We start from the raw sequence: 16,129 nt of genomic DNA, 5'->3' as shown, positions 1-16,129 counted from the left end.
ATGAAAACCCAGGGCCGGGCATGGAGCTCTCAGTCTGTGTCACCCAGGCAAAACTCCCAGCTCGGGGATCTCTCCACCCTGTTCCCCCTCCACCCGCTGCAGGGAAGACACCAGGCAGGCACACAGTGGTTTATTGCAAAAAAAAATAATTTATAAAAGGCCATTTGCTTCTGTGTTTTGGCAGGCTTCCAGCCTCTCAGCTAGCAAAGGGGCCAGTGCTCCTTCCGCCGAGATGCTGGGATAAGCAGCAGAGGGGAGGCAGGGGAGGCCTGGGGACATGGGGTTCAGAGGCCCAAGACCTTTCTTGGTGTAGGGAAGTGGGGAGATTTAGGACAGCCCTACAGCCAGGACCAACCAAAGCCCTGGAACAAGGACCGAGTGCCCAGGCCCAGGAGGCCAAGCAGAACCTTAACAAGCCATTAGAACACTGGGGCCATGACTCCAAGGCAAGGGCAAGGCCTTGAGACTGGGGTTGAACTCTGGCTTGAGACCCAGAGGCCAGAGCAGGAGTCTCAACTGGGGACCCCAGGACCAAAGACAGACCTCCCCAAAGCAGAACCAGAGATCTGGGACAGTACCTTTAGGTCAGGGCCTGGGGGTGCCAAGGTCAAGCACCACCAGCTTGCAGCTCAGCCAGGAGGCCCAAGGCTGATGGCCGGCCTGCCCATACAACTTTGTGCCGCTCTCATGTCTGCACCCCAGGGAAGGAGAAGGGGCTGGGCCCCAGGGGCAGGGGGTCGTGGCTGAAGACAGAGTCGCTGGAGGAGCAGGTGCTGCTGGCGTCCCCGCCAGCAGGGGAGTAGGGTCCAAAGGTCAGGCGGAGGTCGAGGTACTATGGGGAACAGTGCTGGTCAGCCCTGGTGGTCAGGTGGGACAGGGCCCAGAGGGCAGTGGGCACAGGGGGGTCATGGGACAATAGGGGCACAGTACCTCCTCAGAGACGGCCAGCAGGACCTTGTCCAGTGCCTCCACCAGCTGCTTGAAAGTGGGCCTCTGAGAGGGTGCTGCGTGCCAGCACTCACGCATCAGCCCGTACCTGGGAGAGGCGTGGGGGAGGGTCAGAAGGAGCCTCAGGCCTGGGTGAGCGGGGACCTCATGGCCCTGGGTGGGGGGATGTGAGGAAGGGGTAGGGTTTGATGTGGGGTAAGTGAGGCCATTCAGTGGAAGGGTACCAGGCCAGGACCTCCCTGCTGGGCTGAGGAGGAGGTGGTGACAGTGTTAGTGCTAACCACTCTCTATGGCCAGGCCCTGAGGTCAAGGTCAGGGCAGAGGGTAAGGACTGGAAAGCGGGGGAGAGTGGGGTGAGGCCTCACAGCTCTGGGGGGCAGTGTGGGGGCCGGTCCATCCGATGCCCCTCTCGTAGCAGCGAGAACAGCTCCTCCACTGGGATGCCAGGGTATGGGGAGCCCCCGAGGGTAAAGATCTCCCACAGCAGGATCCCAAATGACCACCTGGAGGCAGAACCCAGGCTCAGCAGGGCACAGCTTCACTCCCTACCCCTGGGACTAGGATGGGGGACCCCACAGCTATGATCCACCATGGGGGTCAGGATTAGGGTTTCTTTTAGAGTCTAGTCCCATTCAGGTCCCAGGGCTGTGCGACCCGGGGCAAGAGCTTTGCCCTTTCTGTGATCGCCTGCAGACACCCCGGGCCCCAGCTTCTAGGACCCACACGTCACTCTGGTGTGTGTAGACTCTGTCAAACAAGGCCTCAGGTGCCATCCACTTGACAGGCAGGCGGCCCTGGAGGGGAGAAGAGGGCACATTGCTGCAAAGTCCCACAGGTCCCGGTGCCCCGCCCCTACTGAGTTCTGCCCTGCCTCCCTTACGTTGCTAGTTTTCTTGTAGTAGTCAATGTGGTGGATGCCGCGGGCCAGCCCAAAGTCAGCGATCTTCATCACGTTGTCCTCGGTCACCAGCACATTGCGGGCAGCCAGATCCCGGTGGATGCACTGGGGGGCAGGGCAGGGGTCTTAGGTTTATGAGGACAGAGCAGGAAGCTGGGCACACAGGACCTCACAGTAACCCTCGGGGTAGGGATCATCCACCCATTTTACAGAAGAGGAAGTCAAGAGTCACAGAGAGGACACCTAAGCCAACTAACTTCAGGGCCCACACCCTCTCTCCTGCACTGCCTCTTCCTACCTGTGTGGTAGGGAGTATGTGAGGAAGGAATGGGGATATGCAGTTTCAACTGTGTACAGAAGGACTGAGGGGTTACAGAAGGACTCAGGGACACAGGCTAATGAAAAAGGGGAGGGAGAAGTTGGGGCATTTAATGCAGGGCATGAAAGTGTGGGGATGGGGCAGTTGGAGTGGTCCAGAGTGCTGCCCGCTGCCTGTACCTTCCGCGACTCCAGGTACTGCATGCCCCGGGCCACCTGGTAGGCGCAGGAGACCAGGGCAGGGAAGGAGAGTGGCCCCTCGCTGCTCCGAGGCCCGTCAGGGGTGAGGTCAGGGCCTGGGGGGCGGCGGGCCCGCAGGAACTCCCGCAGGTTTCCCTTGGCGGCACACTCCACAATCACGTACAGGGGCCCTACAGAGGCAAGGGGGGACAGGGAAGCTACTGAGGCTGTGGCTCTGCATCCCAACCGTCCCCGTCCCTAGCCCTGCCCCACCCCACCTTCCTGGGTGCAGACACCCAGCAGGTTGATAATGTTCTTGTGTCGGCCAATCAGCTTCATCACCTCCATCTCAGAGACCAGGTCTGCCAAATCCTTGTCGGAGGCATTGTCTGTAAGGATGACAGCCAGGGTGACTACATAAGCGAGACTTTGGGTTGGGGACAGGACACGGCGCCCTGGACTCATGAGTCAGGAAGGTCTGGGCCTGAATTCCTGCTAGGCTGTGTGGCCTTGAAACAATCTCTTAACCTCTCTGAACCTCAGGATTATCTTGTATGAAACGGGACAATGGATCGTGCCCTACTCTCATAGCAGTTGCAAGGATGCAACAAGATCAAGGATCTAAAAGTGGTAGGCCTGGGCTTCCCTGGTGGCGCAGTGGTTGGGAATCTGCCTGCCAATGCAGGGGACACAGGTTTGAGCTCTGGTCTGGGAAGATCCCACATGCCGCGAAGCAACTAAGCCCATGAGCCACAACTACTGAGCCTGCGTGTCTGGAGCCTGTGCTCCGCAACGGGAGAGGCCGCGACAGTGAGAGGCCCGCGCACTGCGATGAACAGTGGCCCCCGCTTGCCGCAACTGGAGAGAGCCCTCGCACAGAAACGAAGACCCAACACAGCCAAAAATAAATAAATAAATAAATTAATTAAAAAAAAAAAAAAAAGTGGTAGGCCTGCCAGTGAGTGGGACCAGGAAACAGGAGAGAGAGGGAAGAGCTCTGAACAGGAAGGAAGCTCTGTCTGGAGGGCTTGGTGTTACTCCCTGAATGGGGTGAGAACTCCTGGGGGCGGGAAGTGGGCTGGAGACCTGAGGTCTGTCTGACCAAGGCCTGGCGTCCATCTGGCCTGGGAATTCAGGGAGCTGCCAGTGGGGTGCAGACGGGGAGGCCAGGAAGACACTGGCTCCAGCTTCTTTTGAGAAGGCTAAGGACCAGGGGCTGAGCCCCTGGGGCTGACCTGTGGCCCTGGGCCAATGACATACCCTCCCCACCAGACCTCACAATGCACATTTCTCAATCCCTGCCTCCCAGAAAGTGCCAGGTGGCCCCAGCTGTGCAGAGAGGAGGGGCCGGGGGAAGCAGAACAGCGGTTTGGGCTGCTCTTGAAGAGGGGGCTGGGGAACAGCAGCAAGAGGCCCCGATGGTGGGTCCCAGGTGTGCTCTGAGCCCCTTGGGGTTGCTGCCTGGGCTGTTCTCCGAGACGGTGGTGAACACGGGGCGACAGGGCCCGGGGGAGGCTGAGGGTGCAATTTGCGGGGGAATCGTGGGGGAATGAGGCGGAGGCCTTCAAGGCTGACAAGGTTATTTGAGGCCAAGGCTGACACGGGGTATCAGACCCATCACCCTAAACCCTTGTAGTCATCATCATCCCCATGGTTAAGACTTTAGGCACCAGGCACTTCCCACAAACCTTGGGCTGGGAGGCAGGGACTATTATTTACTCCACGTGACACGTAAGGAAACTGAAGCTCAGAAATGACTTGCCAGGGTCAGTAGCAGAGTTGGGCCCCAGGCCCTCGGGTGGGATTGGGTGGCCTCTCTTGGCCCTCAGTGCTCACCCGCTAGCACTGAGAGCCCCGTCTGTTACTCCCAAGGCCACTGGATCTCCCCTAGGCTGCCACACTCACCCTTAAGCATCTTGACGGCCACAGTGCTGGCTTGGTCAGGCCGGATGGGGTCCATACCAAAGGCCTCTGCGCACACCACCTGCCCGAAGCAGCCCTCGCCCAGGGGCTTTCCCAGGACCAGCCTGGAGATGAGAGAGATGAGGCCTCAGCCATCAGGGCATCATTCCTGCCCAGAGTCTGATCCCCACCCTCACTCAGCACCGCATACCTGTCCCGGGGGAACTCCCACAGTGGGTCGAGAGGTAGGTCTAGATTCACGAGGCCCGCAAGCAATGGGGGGCCGCTGGAGGAGAGACGGACACCCCGCACCAGGGATGAGCTTGACTTGGCTGAGGAGCCTGACTCCAGGGAGAACTGCAAAGTGAGAGACTTGGTCTGTCTGCTGAAGCCAAGCTGAGGCAGGAAAGCAGGCCCGGAGCCTCACTACGGGGACACAGAGGTGGGGGACAGCATGGTTGGTACCTGTCGGGCCAGAGGGAAGCGGGACAATTTCTGCACAGTGGCAGGCTGCCGGGGGTGCCGGCCGAGGAGCACCTGCCTGCGATACAGCCCGGCCAGAAGCAGGAGCACCATCAAAGCCAGAGAGCCTGATGTGTACAGGATGATGTCCGTGTACCTGGCCTCAGGCGCTGTTGCCGACCACATGAGATCCTCCTCTGCCCACAGGGAGACATACAGACAGACAGAAACTGACCAGTCAGTGATCAGATGGCTGGCCCCATTCCCTCTAACTGAGGCCCTCATAGCTCCCAACATACATAGGGACACACACCAAGAAAACTGCATTTACACTCCGTCCCTCATACCAACACCCCAGAGAGTCACACGGACGGTCACATGTGGACACGCATAGAGGGACTGCTACAAGCAGAATCAAACACACAAATCCACACACCACATCCCAAATCCAGACCCCACAGGCCAAGGAAGACTATCTACCCAACAGGTCACAGCCCACTGTGGAACCACAGCAGCATCCCGCAGCCTCTCCTGGCCCCTCAGGAGCTCACCTGTCAGCACCGTGAGCCAGGCTGACTGGTAGGAAAGGCCGATGGAATTGCCCGCCAGGCAGGTGTACTCGCCTGCATCCTCAGCAGACACATTCCGAAGGTATAGGACCTCCACCTCCGAGCTATTGATGTCTGCTGTCTGGGGAAGGCGGACACATTCAGGGGTCACAGAAGGGCCTGGGGCCACACTGCGGCCAGGAAGGGAGCTGGGGACCATTCCCTACCACCCGTGGGAGAATGGTAGAGTCAGGTGCTGGCAGGGACTGGACCTTTAAGACTTGCACATAGGGGAAGCCATCGGCACCGAAGCTGCTGCCGTTGATGACAATGTGCTTCAGCCACTGGATGTGGGGCTGGGCGTCGCTGTACACCTTGCAGAGCAGCTCCACGTCGCTGCCCGCTACAGCTGTGGTGTTGGCTGGGAGCCCCGCCTGCAGGATGGGCCGGTGCGGGGACCGCTCTGGGGCGGGGCCGGGCCGTCAGCCCTGACCAGGCACCCACAGAAGCACCCTGGTCACCTGCCTCCAGCCTCCCCCCCAGCTCAAGGGAGGGACCTTCCTGATACTCAGCTCAGACCTTGTTCATCCCCTTCTTACACTGTTTAAACCTTCCATGGCTCCCCATTGCCTTTGGGGTCAAGGACAACTTCTCAGCCTAGCACTCAAAAACCCTCCAGGCCTGGCTCTCTGCTTGAATGCCACACTCTAGGCATACACGTCCCCACAAATGCATTGTGTTCTTTATGCCTAGGGCCTTTACTCAGCCTGTGCCCTCTGCCTGGATGTCTTTCCCATGTTTCTCCTCAGCCCAACCCTGCTCCTCCAAGCCCACATTATCCCCTGGGCTTCTCTTGGACCCACCTGGATAATTTGAGTAGCTTGAGTGAGTCATCTAAAAGTCCATCTTGCCTGCCAGACTGGGTCCCACCTGAGGGCAGAGTCAGGGCTCCCACCCTGACACTGCCTTGCCCGCCCGCCCGCCCGCCCGCCCGCTCACCCAGCACGTCCAGCAGATAGCTGTAGCGGATGCTGCCCAAAGAGTTCTCCACAAGGCAGGTGTATGTGCCACGGTCCGAGGGCACCACGCTTTCCATCACCAGGCTCCAGTGCTGGTGGCGCAGCTGGGAGCAGGAGAAATGTCCATGAGGGGCCACCGAACCATGCCCATCCAGGGGACCAGAGCATGAGGAGGCTATATTCTGCCCGCGGGGGTCTTCTCAAGCTCTCTAGGCCCTGGGGAGGCCACGCCAAGGCTAGGGACCTTGGAACAAAGGAGAAGGCCCCAAGAAGTATCTGAGCCGTGAGTTCAAGTCCTTGAGTTTTAGCTCTACTTCTTCTGAGCTGTGCCACCTTGAACCAGTTTTTGCCCTCTCTGAGTCTCAGCTTCCTCTGAGACTACAGCCTGGAACTGACCCTGTAGGGTCTTATGAGAATGAGCTGCTAAAACATATTAATACCTGCTGGTCAGTGATCCTTCCCACTTTACACATGGAGTTGCTAAGGTCGAGAGGTTAAGTCACTTGCCAGAGAGTGGCAGAGTGGGAACTTGAACCAGAGCTGTCCAAGTCCACAGTCTAGTGCTCCTTCTGGGGCCCTGCAGCTGCCTTTCTCAGTAGAGAAAGAACTGTGGGTTTGACTTGAGGGGACTGGTGGGGGAACCCGGAGACTCACCCGAATGCCTCCAATGCGATGCTCCCCATGGAAGTCCTGTCCATCCTTGAGCCAGCGGATGGTGGGCATGGGGTTGCCTGCAGCTGGACAGCGGAACTTGATGGTGTTCCCGGCAGGCACTGCGTGCAGTTTCTTCTCCATGCGCTGGGGGTGTGTCCAGTAGGGTGCTGGCGGGGAGGGGAAGGGAGAACTCAGTGCCCTCAGGAGGACCACCTGTTTACACACAGATCTCTTCTCAGTGACCAGCTGGAAGACAGGGGAATAAGTCCTTGAGGAGTCACACTGACCTTGCTGGGGGTAAATGTGCTCATTTGAGGGGCCTCTGTGGGTCTTGGGGTCCTCATCACCGTTGCTGGAGGTCATGGAGTCTATGTCAGGGACAGAGGGAGGCAGTTGAGGCCCAGGACAGAGTTTCTCTCCCCAGGGACCCCTTAGCCACTGCCAGACCCCCTTACCATCCACAACCAAGGTGACATTGTACAAGACAAGCATGGAGCCTCGTGTCAGGCAGAGGTATCGGCCAGCGTCTTCGGGTAGGAAGCTGGCGATCTCCAAGCGGCCTCTCCAGCCTCGTACCCGGCCAGCAGGTGCCAGGCGACTGCCCTCCTTGTACCAGTGGCCACTGCGCTCAGCCCACCCACAGCATAACCGCACAGGCTGCCCAAGCGCCACAGTCAGCTCCTGCTCTTGCTGCTCTGGGCTGGGGGCCAGGCAGGGCTCTGTGGGCCGAGGGCAGAGGTCAGTGAGCTGAGTCAGCCCCCTGCATACAGAGAACATGCTGCACACTCATGGCAGGAGCAACCCCTCGACACATGCTGGACACCGCTGCTCTTCCACATACACACAACCACATGCACAACCACAGACGGTATGTGCAGGGCAAATGCCATGCCTCTGGTGCATATCACACACATGGTGCATGGCACACATGCTGGACAGGACATGCCACTGTCCCAAGAAACACATACACACACAAGGCACATGCTACAGGTGCCACACACAGGGCACACGCCTACACCTCTGGGGCACATCACACTCCCAGTGCACACACCACACATGCTGGCTGGGCCTCCCAAGCCACACACCCAGTGCACAGCACACACCCACACACACAGCCAAGGGGCTCACCACCAGCTCTGCGGCCCACCTCAGGGCCCTGCACCCTGCAAGTCCAGTCTCTCTTGTGGACACAGAGATAGGTGGATGCTTGCTGGGAGCCAGACACTGAGTCTCAGTGGTTGGTCCTGCCCTGCCGCCACCTCCTCAGAGCCTGGGCCAGGATCCTCTCCAGCCTTGCTCAGCCAGCAGCCCCCTCCTGATGCCCACTCTTCCCACCCCTGCCACCCTCTCCCATCTTAGAGGCCATACCCAGCTCTGCTTCCTCAGAGGCCTCAAGGGACAAAGCTGGAGCCCCAGGTGCCCCCAGCAGGACCCCCAACAGGGCCAACAGCAGCCGCATCTCCTTCCTGCTGCTTGCAGGGACCCAGGCTGGGCCTCCCACTGACTGCCTTCCTGAAACAGAAAGGGCGAAGAACTCCTGCTAGACGTGCACCTTTGTTGGCGCTACGCCGCTATCTTACAGATGGGGAAACAGACAAGAAATGCCGACTTGTTCAAGCCGCTGCTAGGCAGCGTCAGGGCAGAGACTAGAACCAGCTCTGCTGTTGTCAGAGCCCAAGGCCTCCCCACAGTAGGTTGTGTGGTGCGGAGCCGGGGCTGGGCTTCCTGCTCTCCTTGGGTCCTGCTGAGACCCCGGCACAAGTTCACAAAAAGGGCAGGCTTGGGATTCTTTCCTTGGAAGGAAGCAGAGAATGGAGACACGTATTCTGCTCTCTCTCAGCACACATAATTTATTTTTTGCTGAATAAATGAATTTATTACTGAAAAAAAAAATCTGAAATATAATACAAGGCCAAACTTCAGCATCTGGATGTTATCTGATCTGACCCCCACTCCTTACAGCATTGCTGACATTTCCATGACCAGCTTTGGATACCCGCAGTGGCAGGGTGCTCACTACTAACAAGGCAGTACATTCTACGGCAAGCAAAAGCTCTTCCTCATTCTGAACCAGAATTGCATTCTGGGGTTACCTCTGTTTTTTTGTGTCCCCACAGCTCCGTCAGAGGCACACAAGCTCTTGTAAAGAATGTAGACTCCAGTGTCTGACAGAGTCAACTTCAAATCCTGACTCTTACCAACTTGCAAGTCCCTGTCCTTCTCTGGGCTGCTGTCCTCACAGGACTGCTTTGAGGAGAAAAGAGAGTGTATGTAGGGCTGGGCACACAGAATGTTGGAATGTTTTCTTCCCCTTCCCCGTCCCCATGACTGTCACCCTTGTTCAGCTCTCGGCCAGTCACCTCCGCTGAGGGTGCTGTTCCTGTCAGGTGTGATGTACACTCCCACCCCATCTAGTTACCCTCCTCCAAATGCCACCAACGATGTCTCCATCCTCTGAAAGGAACACTCAAAACTGAGCCTCAGCTGGCAGGGGAAGAGGGTGACTAGTGTAGTCCCAGGGGCTTACTGGCTGTCACCTGGGGCTGGGTAACAGTCAGGTGGCACTGGTGTCTCTGGATCCACCTTGCCCGGGAATTCCACTGCACACTCTCTCCTCAGCCACTGTCCCCCTGTCCAGCTCTGGTTCTGAGGCAGGGGACACTTAGCCTGTCCTGGCCAAAGCCATTATCTCCCCCTTTGAACTGCTTCTTCCCTGGGTTGCCCCTACAGCTGGAGCACAACCTGTCCAATCCCCCTCTAGTCCATCTCACCTTCCCTGCCTGAACCCAGAGCACGCTATGGTCATCTCTAGCTTGGGCCTTTGCAAATGTCTCCCTGGGTTCTCCAGCAGTGTTTTAAAAATTACAAGTCTGCCATGTTCCGCCCCCCACCCCCCAACACCCACCAGCTTACAAGCCCTTAATGGCTGCCTGTGTGCAGCAGGATCCAGTCCACACTGTTTATCCAGCATCCAAGGCCTCCCTCCCTGCCTTTGTCAATCTCATTGGCTGCACAGTCAGCTTCTTCAGCACTGGGAAGCCGTTGGCTTTCCAAACCGGGCATGTCTTCTCTCTTGCCCATACCTCTCTGCCCCCACTTCTCCAGCTGGTTCAGATGCCACTGTCTCTGTGCCCACCCCCGGTTTCCATTGCCCCGTCTCTGTGAAATCCCCTCACTCTGCTCTGCTCTGCAGGGAGGGCAGTTCTCTGGGTTGGGAGTGGAGTGAGAGGCCCAGGGATTTTATTCCCACTCCCAGGCTACCCTGACCTCAGAACCTTAGTCGGGTCACCTGCCCGCAGCTGACCGACTGACTGCCCTGCACGTGGGGTCGGAGGGCCTGACTCTGGCATCAAGTAGTCCTGTGTTCTCCAGCCTCTCGCACTCAAGCGCTTGGGGAGCCTGGGCAAATGACTGCACCTCTCGGAGCCTCAACTTGCTCATTTCTATTCGGGGCGCGCACACGGTCCAGCAGCAGAGGGACCAGCGCGCTCTTCCTCCTCCACCCCTACCCGGCCACCTTGAGGGGAAGTGCCAGTCAGCGGGTCCTGAAGGGAGCTGCAGGGACAGCTGGCCCGCCCCCGCCCCGGTGGGCAATGAGTAACCAGCTCCGCGGCCAGGTTGCTCTTTGGACGGAGCGGGACAAAAGGCCCTTGTGTGCGCTGCGGGTTACTGATTTACCGTCCCCTTCACCCCCTCGCCGAGAGGACGCTCAGGTTCCCAGTGCTGGGAGGGGTCAGCTCCCGGAGCCCCGCCGCCGCTCGCCCCCTGGCGGCTGAGAGCGCGGCCTGGGCCTGCACAGGGTCCCGGCTCACCTCGAACCTCTAGATGGCCCCGCTCCCGGCACAGGGTTCCGACTCACCTGGGTCCTCCGTGGCCCCGGTCCCAGCTCCCGCCAGCCCCTACCCCCGCGCCCAGGGAGACCGAAGACTCCGCTCTGGAGCTGCTCAGCCCCCGGCCAGAGAGCCAGGAATGCACCCGCGACAGCGGCGTGGCCGCGGGCGGCCCAACGCCCCGCCCACCTCGGGTTTCACCTACTTCGGGCCCCGCCCCTCCTGGACCAGCTCTATCCTGACAGCTGCTTGGCCTGCAAAGGCCCAGCGCCCCGCCCATCTCTGGTCCCGCCTGGCCCAGACCAGCTCCTGACAGCGGGTGGCACAGCGTCTCGCTCACCTGGAGGCTACTCCTTAAACCCAAATGCGCCGAGCACCCTAGGAGGCCAGCCCAATCCCGGCTGGCACACCCCTTCAGACTCCGCCTCTTTTGCCCCACCCAGGCCTGGCTTCCAAGTTCTAGTCCATCGCTCCATCCCCTGCTTTTCACCTCCCAGGGAACAAGACCCAGCAGCCCAGAGCTGCCACCTCCGCAGACCTTGGCTTAACCTGGCTCCTCTGTCTTCTGCGCAATCGTCATACAGACCACCCCCTCTGCCACCACCCCCATCCGTTCTCCTCACAACCTTCAGAGTGATATTTAAAATACAACTCTGGCTGTACCGACCACAACCATCTCTTTAAAACTTCCCAATAGTTTCCTATAGAGATTCTTAGCATGACCTGGCCCCGCCCACGCCTCCAGATGAAGCCTTCATTCACTTCTTCCTTGCTCCCACCCTACCTCTGGGCCTTGCACATGTGGTTCCGCTTCCTGGGATGAGCTTTCCGCTCTAGGTCTGGATAGTTCCACCTCATTCTTAGGTCTCAGCTCATGTCCCCAGAGAAGCCCTCTTAACTTGCCAGTTCCTCCTCCACGTCTTCTCTCCTGTGAGCATGGAGAAAGAAGCAGAGAGTGAAGTGATTCAGATCACTAATTGCAGGACTCAAATCTCAGCACCATCACACGTGGCCTTGTCAAGTTACTCCATCCCCGTGTCTTCATTTTCTCATCAGTAAAACAGGTATAATGATAGTATCATCCTCAAGAAGTGGTTGCAAAAAGTAGACATGTTCCCCTCACACACTGTTGGTGAGAATGTAAATTGGTGCAGCCACTGTGGAAAACAGTATGGAGATTTCTCAAAAACTAAAAATAGAACTACCATATGACCCAGCAATTCTACTCCTGGGTGTATATGGAAAAAAATGAAAATACTAATTTGAAAAGGTACATGCACCCCAATGTTCATAGCAGCATTATTTACAATTGCCAAGATATGGAAGCAACCTAAGCATCGTCCATCAACAGATGAATGGATAAAAAAGATGTGGCATATATATATATATATTCGATTGTATAGCAACTATACCTCAGTAAAAAGAAAAAATAAAGTAGACATGTTCTTATGTGTAAGCCTTTAGAACAGTACCTGACATATAGCACTTGCTTTGTAATGTTAGCTGTGATTATTTAGGACTTGTTAATTCCTCATCACATGTTCCAAAATTGTAACTAAACAGTTAATTCTGTAAATAGAAGGCAGGAACTGCTTGCAGGCCATACCATTATATCTCAAGTGCCTGGTACACAATAGGTGCACCCGGAATAGCTCTACCACGCTCCTCTAGGCTCAGGTCTGTCTCACCTGCACCCACATCTCTGCCGACCCTTGACCTCTACCCAACCCTCACATTAAGTCCAAGCCCCGTGCTCCTCTGAAGGCTTCTGGAGGAGAAAGGAAACCCTTCAACTGGGGTCTCTTGCACGCCTCCTGGTCAGTGCTCTGGCTGGTGGAGACACTGCCCTAGGGGAAGCAGCTTCCTTTTCCTTTGTTATGCGGAGAAGTCTAGCCCTCTCTGCCCTTACTCCCAATAAGATAGAGGCTTTTCCTTTGCATAACTAAAAGGCCCATTAAAGTTATATTTTTCCTTTTCCTTCTCAAACAAAAGAATGGTCTCCTCCCAAAGATAAATCAGAAAATAGTTGGTTATCTTTTTAGTTTTTATTTTATTTTATTTATTTATTTATTTTATTTATTTATTTTTTTGCCCAGGCCTCTCACTGTTGTGGCCTCTCCCGTTGCGGAGCACAGGCTCCGGACGTGCAGGCTCAGAGGTCATGGCTCATGGGCCCAGTCGCTCGCTCCGCGGCATGTGGGATCTTCCCGGACTAGGGCATGAACTCGTGTCCCCTGCATCGGTAGGCGGACTCTCAACCACTGCGCCACCAGGGAAGCCCTATTTTTTATTTTATTTTATTTATTTTTACTTTATATTGGAACATAGCTGATTAACAAAGTTGTGTTAGTTTCAAGTGTACAGCAAAATGACTCAGTTATACATATACATGTATTGATTCTTTTTCAAATTTTTTTCCCATTTAGATTATTACAGAATACTGAGCAGAGTTCCAAGAAAATAGTTTGTTATCTTTTAAAAACTGTCCTGATTCTCCTCCTTCCTTACTGGAGCACCCTGGAAAGATGAGGCTCCTGGCACTGGGGATGCCCAGCAAGTGGGAGCCTCCTGCCCAGAGAGGGCCTCACCAGACCTCCCGGACTCCTGGAGAGACTCAGCTCCCCACCGCTGGTCCTCTGCTGGCTCCTCAGTGAATGTGGTTATTGGCGGGGTGGGGTGAGCTGCCACATAGCTTTCATTCAGCTTCCAGGCACTTCCCAGGTTTACCTGAGCCAAAAGCAAAATAAGGCTTCCATAGTCCAAGTTGTGCAATCTCTGTCCCCTGAGATGCCCAAGTCCTTTAGACTGACAATCCTGCCCCTACCCCCCGCATCTGCACACATTTGTCCAGCCCCCCTCCCAAACACACAACCTCTCACTCTGACCCTCTGCAGAGTCTGACCGTCTCTCACAAGGTCATTCATTCATTCATTCACTCATTTACCAAACGTTTATTGAAGGTTCATTATACGGCATACACTGTTCTAAGTCTCCGGGATAAAGGGGCTGACATTGTAATGGGGAAAGATAGATAAGTAAACAGAGAACAGAAGGAGACATGCGGAGGGGGTCTGGGAGAAACATCCAAACCTGTCTTGCTTTCATGGTCTCACTCTCTTGCAAACAATCTATCACCAGTTACATTTGCAATCTCTCTCAAAGACTTTCAAACACACACAAACACACACACACACACACACACACACACACACACACACACACACCACACTCCTAACAGAGGCCCAGCAGCCTGCCATCCTGTGATCCTGTCTCTGCCTCAGTTTCTTTATCCAGAAAATTGGGCTCACCCCTACTTCCTCTTTTTTTAAATTAATTAATTTATTTTTGGCTGTGTTGGGTCTTTGTTGCTGTGCACGGGCTTTCTCTAGTTGTGACAAGTGGGGGCTACTCTTTGTTGCAGTGCGTGGGCTTCTCATTGTGGTGGCTTCACTTCTTGTGGAGCACGGGCTCTAGGTGCACAGGCTTCAGTAGTTGTGCCTTGTGGGCTCTAGAGCGCAGGCTCAATAGTTGTGGCACACGGGCTTACGTGCTCTGCAGCATGTGGGATCTTCCCGGACCAAGGCTCGCACCGTGTCCCCGGCATTGGCAGGCGGATTCTTAACCACTGCGCCACCAGGGAAGTCCCCCTACTTCTTTTTCCCCAGGGGTTTTGGAGGAAATGAATGAATTAAGAGAATGGGTTTCACCAGAACAGGCAGTAAGGAAGAAGTCCTCACCTTGGCTGAGTTCCCACTGTATGCCAGGAAACAGGCTAGGCTAGGTGTTATCCTTCCCTCAAGCCAAATGGGGGTAGGAATCCTTAGCTCCCTTTTGCTGGTGAGAAAACAGAAGATCAGGCAGATGGAATGACTTGCCCTAAGTCACATAGCAAGTGAACAATGGAAGTGAGACTTGAACCCTACTCTTTTGGGAACAAAAAGGGGAGGGAGAGCTCAGGGTGACTCTCCGCAGAGCTGGGCTGGTTGGTGCTAACACATCAGCCCACTTTCTGCCCCCATCCTTAACTGTGGCCCAGAAAGGTGGAGATTCACCTGAAGGTGAGTGTGTTTGTGGGTGATAGGTCTGTCTGGGTGTTGCTCCCTCTGCCCATTTGGCCAAGTATTGATGGGGCACTTATGAAGTACCAGGCACAAGGCAGGGGTTGGCAGGCTCTGGAATCCTGGATTGCAAGGCTGGGCCAGGAGGGACCCCTGAGGCCAGGCCCTGCCCCCCACCTGCCTGGGAGCAGAGTCGTGGGGAGGGGGTAGACACTGCCTGGTGCCGACCTTGTTGTTCTTGGATGGCAGCCGGGCCCAGTGAACACTGGGGCTCTTGTGCAGAAGGGCTGCCCTGAGCCCCTGACCAGGCCCCACTCCAGCACAGGCCTGGCCCCAGCCTCTGACCCAGTCCTGCGCTTTCTGCTTCTTTCCTTCATTTCTTTCTTTTAAAGCAATTTTTATTTTGAGGACGTTTTAAAATATAGAAAAAGCACACAGAGTAATAGCATACAGTTGCTGCTCAGAATTGACGATTATTATTACTTTGCCATTTTTTCCAACCCTTTTCTCTTCTGGTTTCTCCCACAGGCTCTGGGGAGGTCTGGCATGGCTTGCAAAATGGAGGTGACACTGAGAGAAACTGAGTGGTGAAAGGCTGGGTGTTAGAGCCAGACAGATGAGGGTTTGAATGCTGAAACCTTTGTGACCTTGGATAAGTCACTTAACATTAAGCCTCAGTTTCATTTTCCATAAAATGGGAGTAACAGCTCTTCTGTGAGGACTCAGTGTGATAACGATGTGTCTAAACTGTCATGCACACAGCCCGTATTCAGGAAAGAGTAGCCAATACTAATACTAGCAACTATGGGCCTAGATAGGACCCGCTCCAAGGTATGGGAAATACACTCCTGTGACCAAAAGGGAGGGACTGTGAAGGTCACCTCTCCTCCAGCCCTCATATCTCCTCATTCCCCACCCAGTGGGAGAATCTACATCCAATTTCTACTCTGGCTACAGCAAAGCCTGGAATTGCAGGCTGCCCAGGCCCTTGGTGGTGGAAGCAGGGAGCCTGCCCTTGATGTTGGCAGTCTGGGAGTGCTCTCAGGAAGGCCCCCTTGGACCAAGTGCGATGGAAGGGAATGGGCTACGAGGGATATGAGGCTGTCTCTGGGCTAGTCCTGCTACTTCCCCGAATCTCAGCAACACCCCTCGTCCCTCATTCCTGGTCTCAGATACTGTGAGCCTGTGTCCTGGCTTATTAGGACACGGAGTGTCTGGGAGTTTTCATGGTTTGCCAGACTCAGGTCTTTATAGACTTGGGTGTACACCCTCTAGGTCTTGGAATGAACATTTGTTTGGAGAAAAGAGGAGG

The 16,129-nt window shown here is 55.9% G+C and overlaps 1 protein-coding gene across 5 annotated transcripts; it reads right to left on the bottom strand.

The window, feature by feature from the left end:
* Positions 1-102: 102 nt before the first annotated feature.
* Positions 103-10,900, bottom strand: FGFR4 (fibroblast growth factor receptor 4). 5 transcript variants are annotated; one of them, XM_029217695.1, is made up of 19 exons: positions 10,789-10,807; positions 9,128-9,173; positions 8,298-8,441; positions 7,385-7,648; positions 7,217-7,297; positions 6,930-7,096; positions 6,256-6,379; positions 5,529-5,719; positions 5,260-5,398; positions 4,712-4,905; positions 4,458-4,603; positions 4,250-4,371; positions 2,623-2,733; positions 2,345-2,535; positions 1,829-1,951; positions 1,672-1,742; positions 1,314-1,451; positions 931-1,036; positions 104-832 (listed from the first exon to the last, which is right to left on the bottom strand). In XM_029217695.1, the coding sequence occupies exons 3-19, from the start codon at positions 8,386-8,388 to the stop codon at positions 686-688; spliced, it is 2,406 nt and encodes an 801-aa protein (XP_029073528.1). In that variant the 5' UTR covers positions 8,389-8,441; positions 9,128-9,173; positions 10,789-10,807; the 3' UTR covers positions 104-685. The 5 variants fall into 5 exon arrangements, with proteins under 5 accessions (XP_029073531.1, XP_029073528.1, XP_029073529.1 ...); XM_029217696.1 differs by having other exon boundaries at positions 105-832; positions 9,023-9,176; positions 10,789-10,880; XM_029217697.1 differs by having other exon boundaries at positions 105-832; positions 9,023-9,173; positions 10,789-10,809.
* Between the last annotated feature and the right edge of the window lie 5,229 nt (positions 10,901-16,129).

The sequence above is a fragment of the Monodon monoceros genome, unplaced genomic scaffold (assembly GCF_005190385.1).
Source record: "Monodon monoceros isolate NGI ecotype Baffin Bay Population unplaced genomic scaffold, NGI_Narwhal_1 Super_Scaffold_12, whole genome shotgun sequence".
In the NCBI taxonomy this organism is placed as follows: Eukaryota; Metazoa; Chordata; class Mammalia; order Artiodactyla; family Monodontidae; genus Monodon; species Monodon monoceros.
This window is presented reverse-complemented; position numbering and strand designations above follow the sequence as displayed.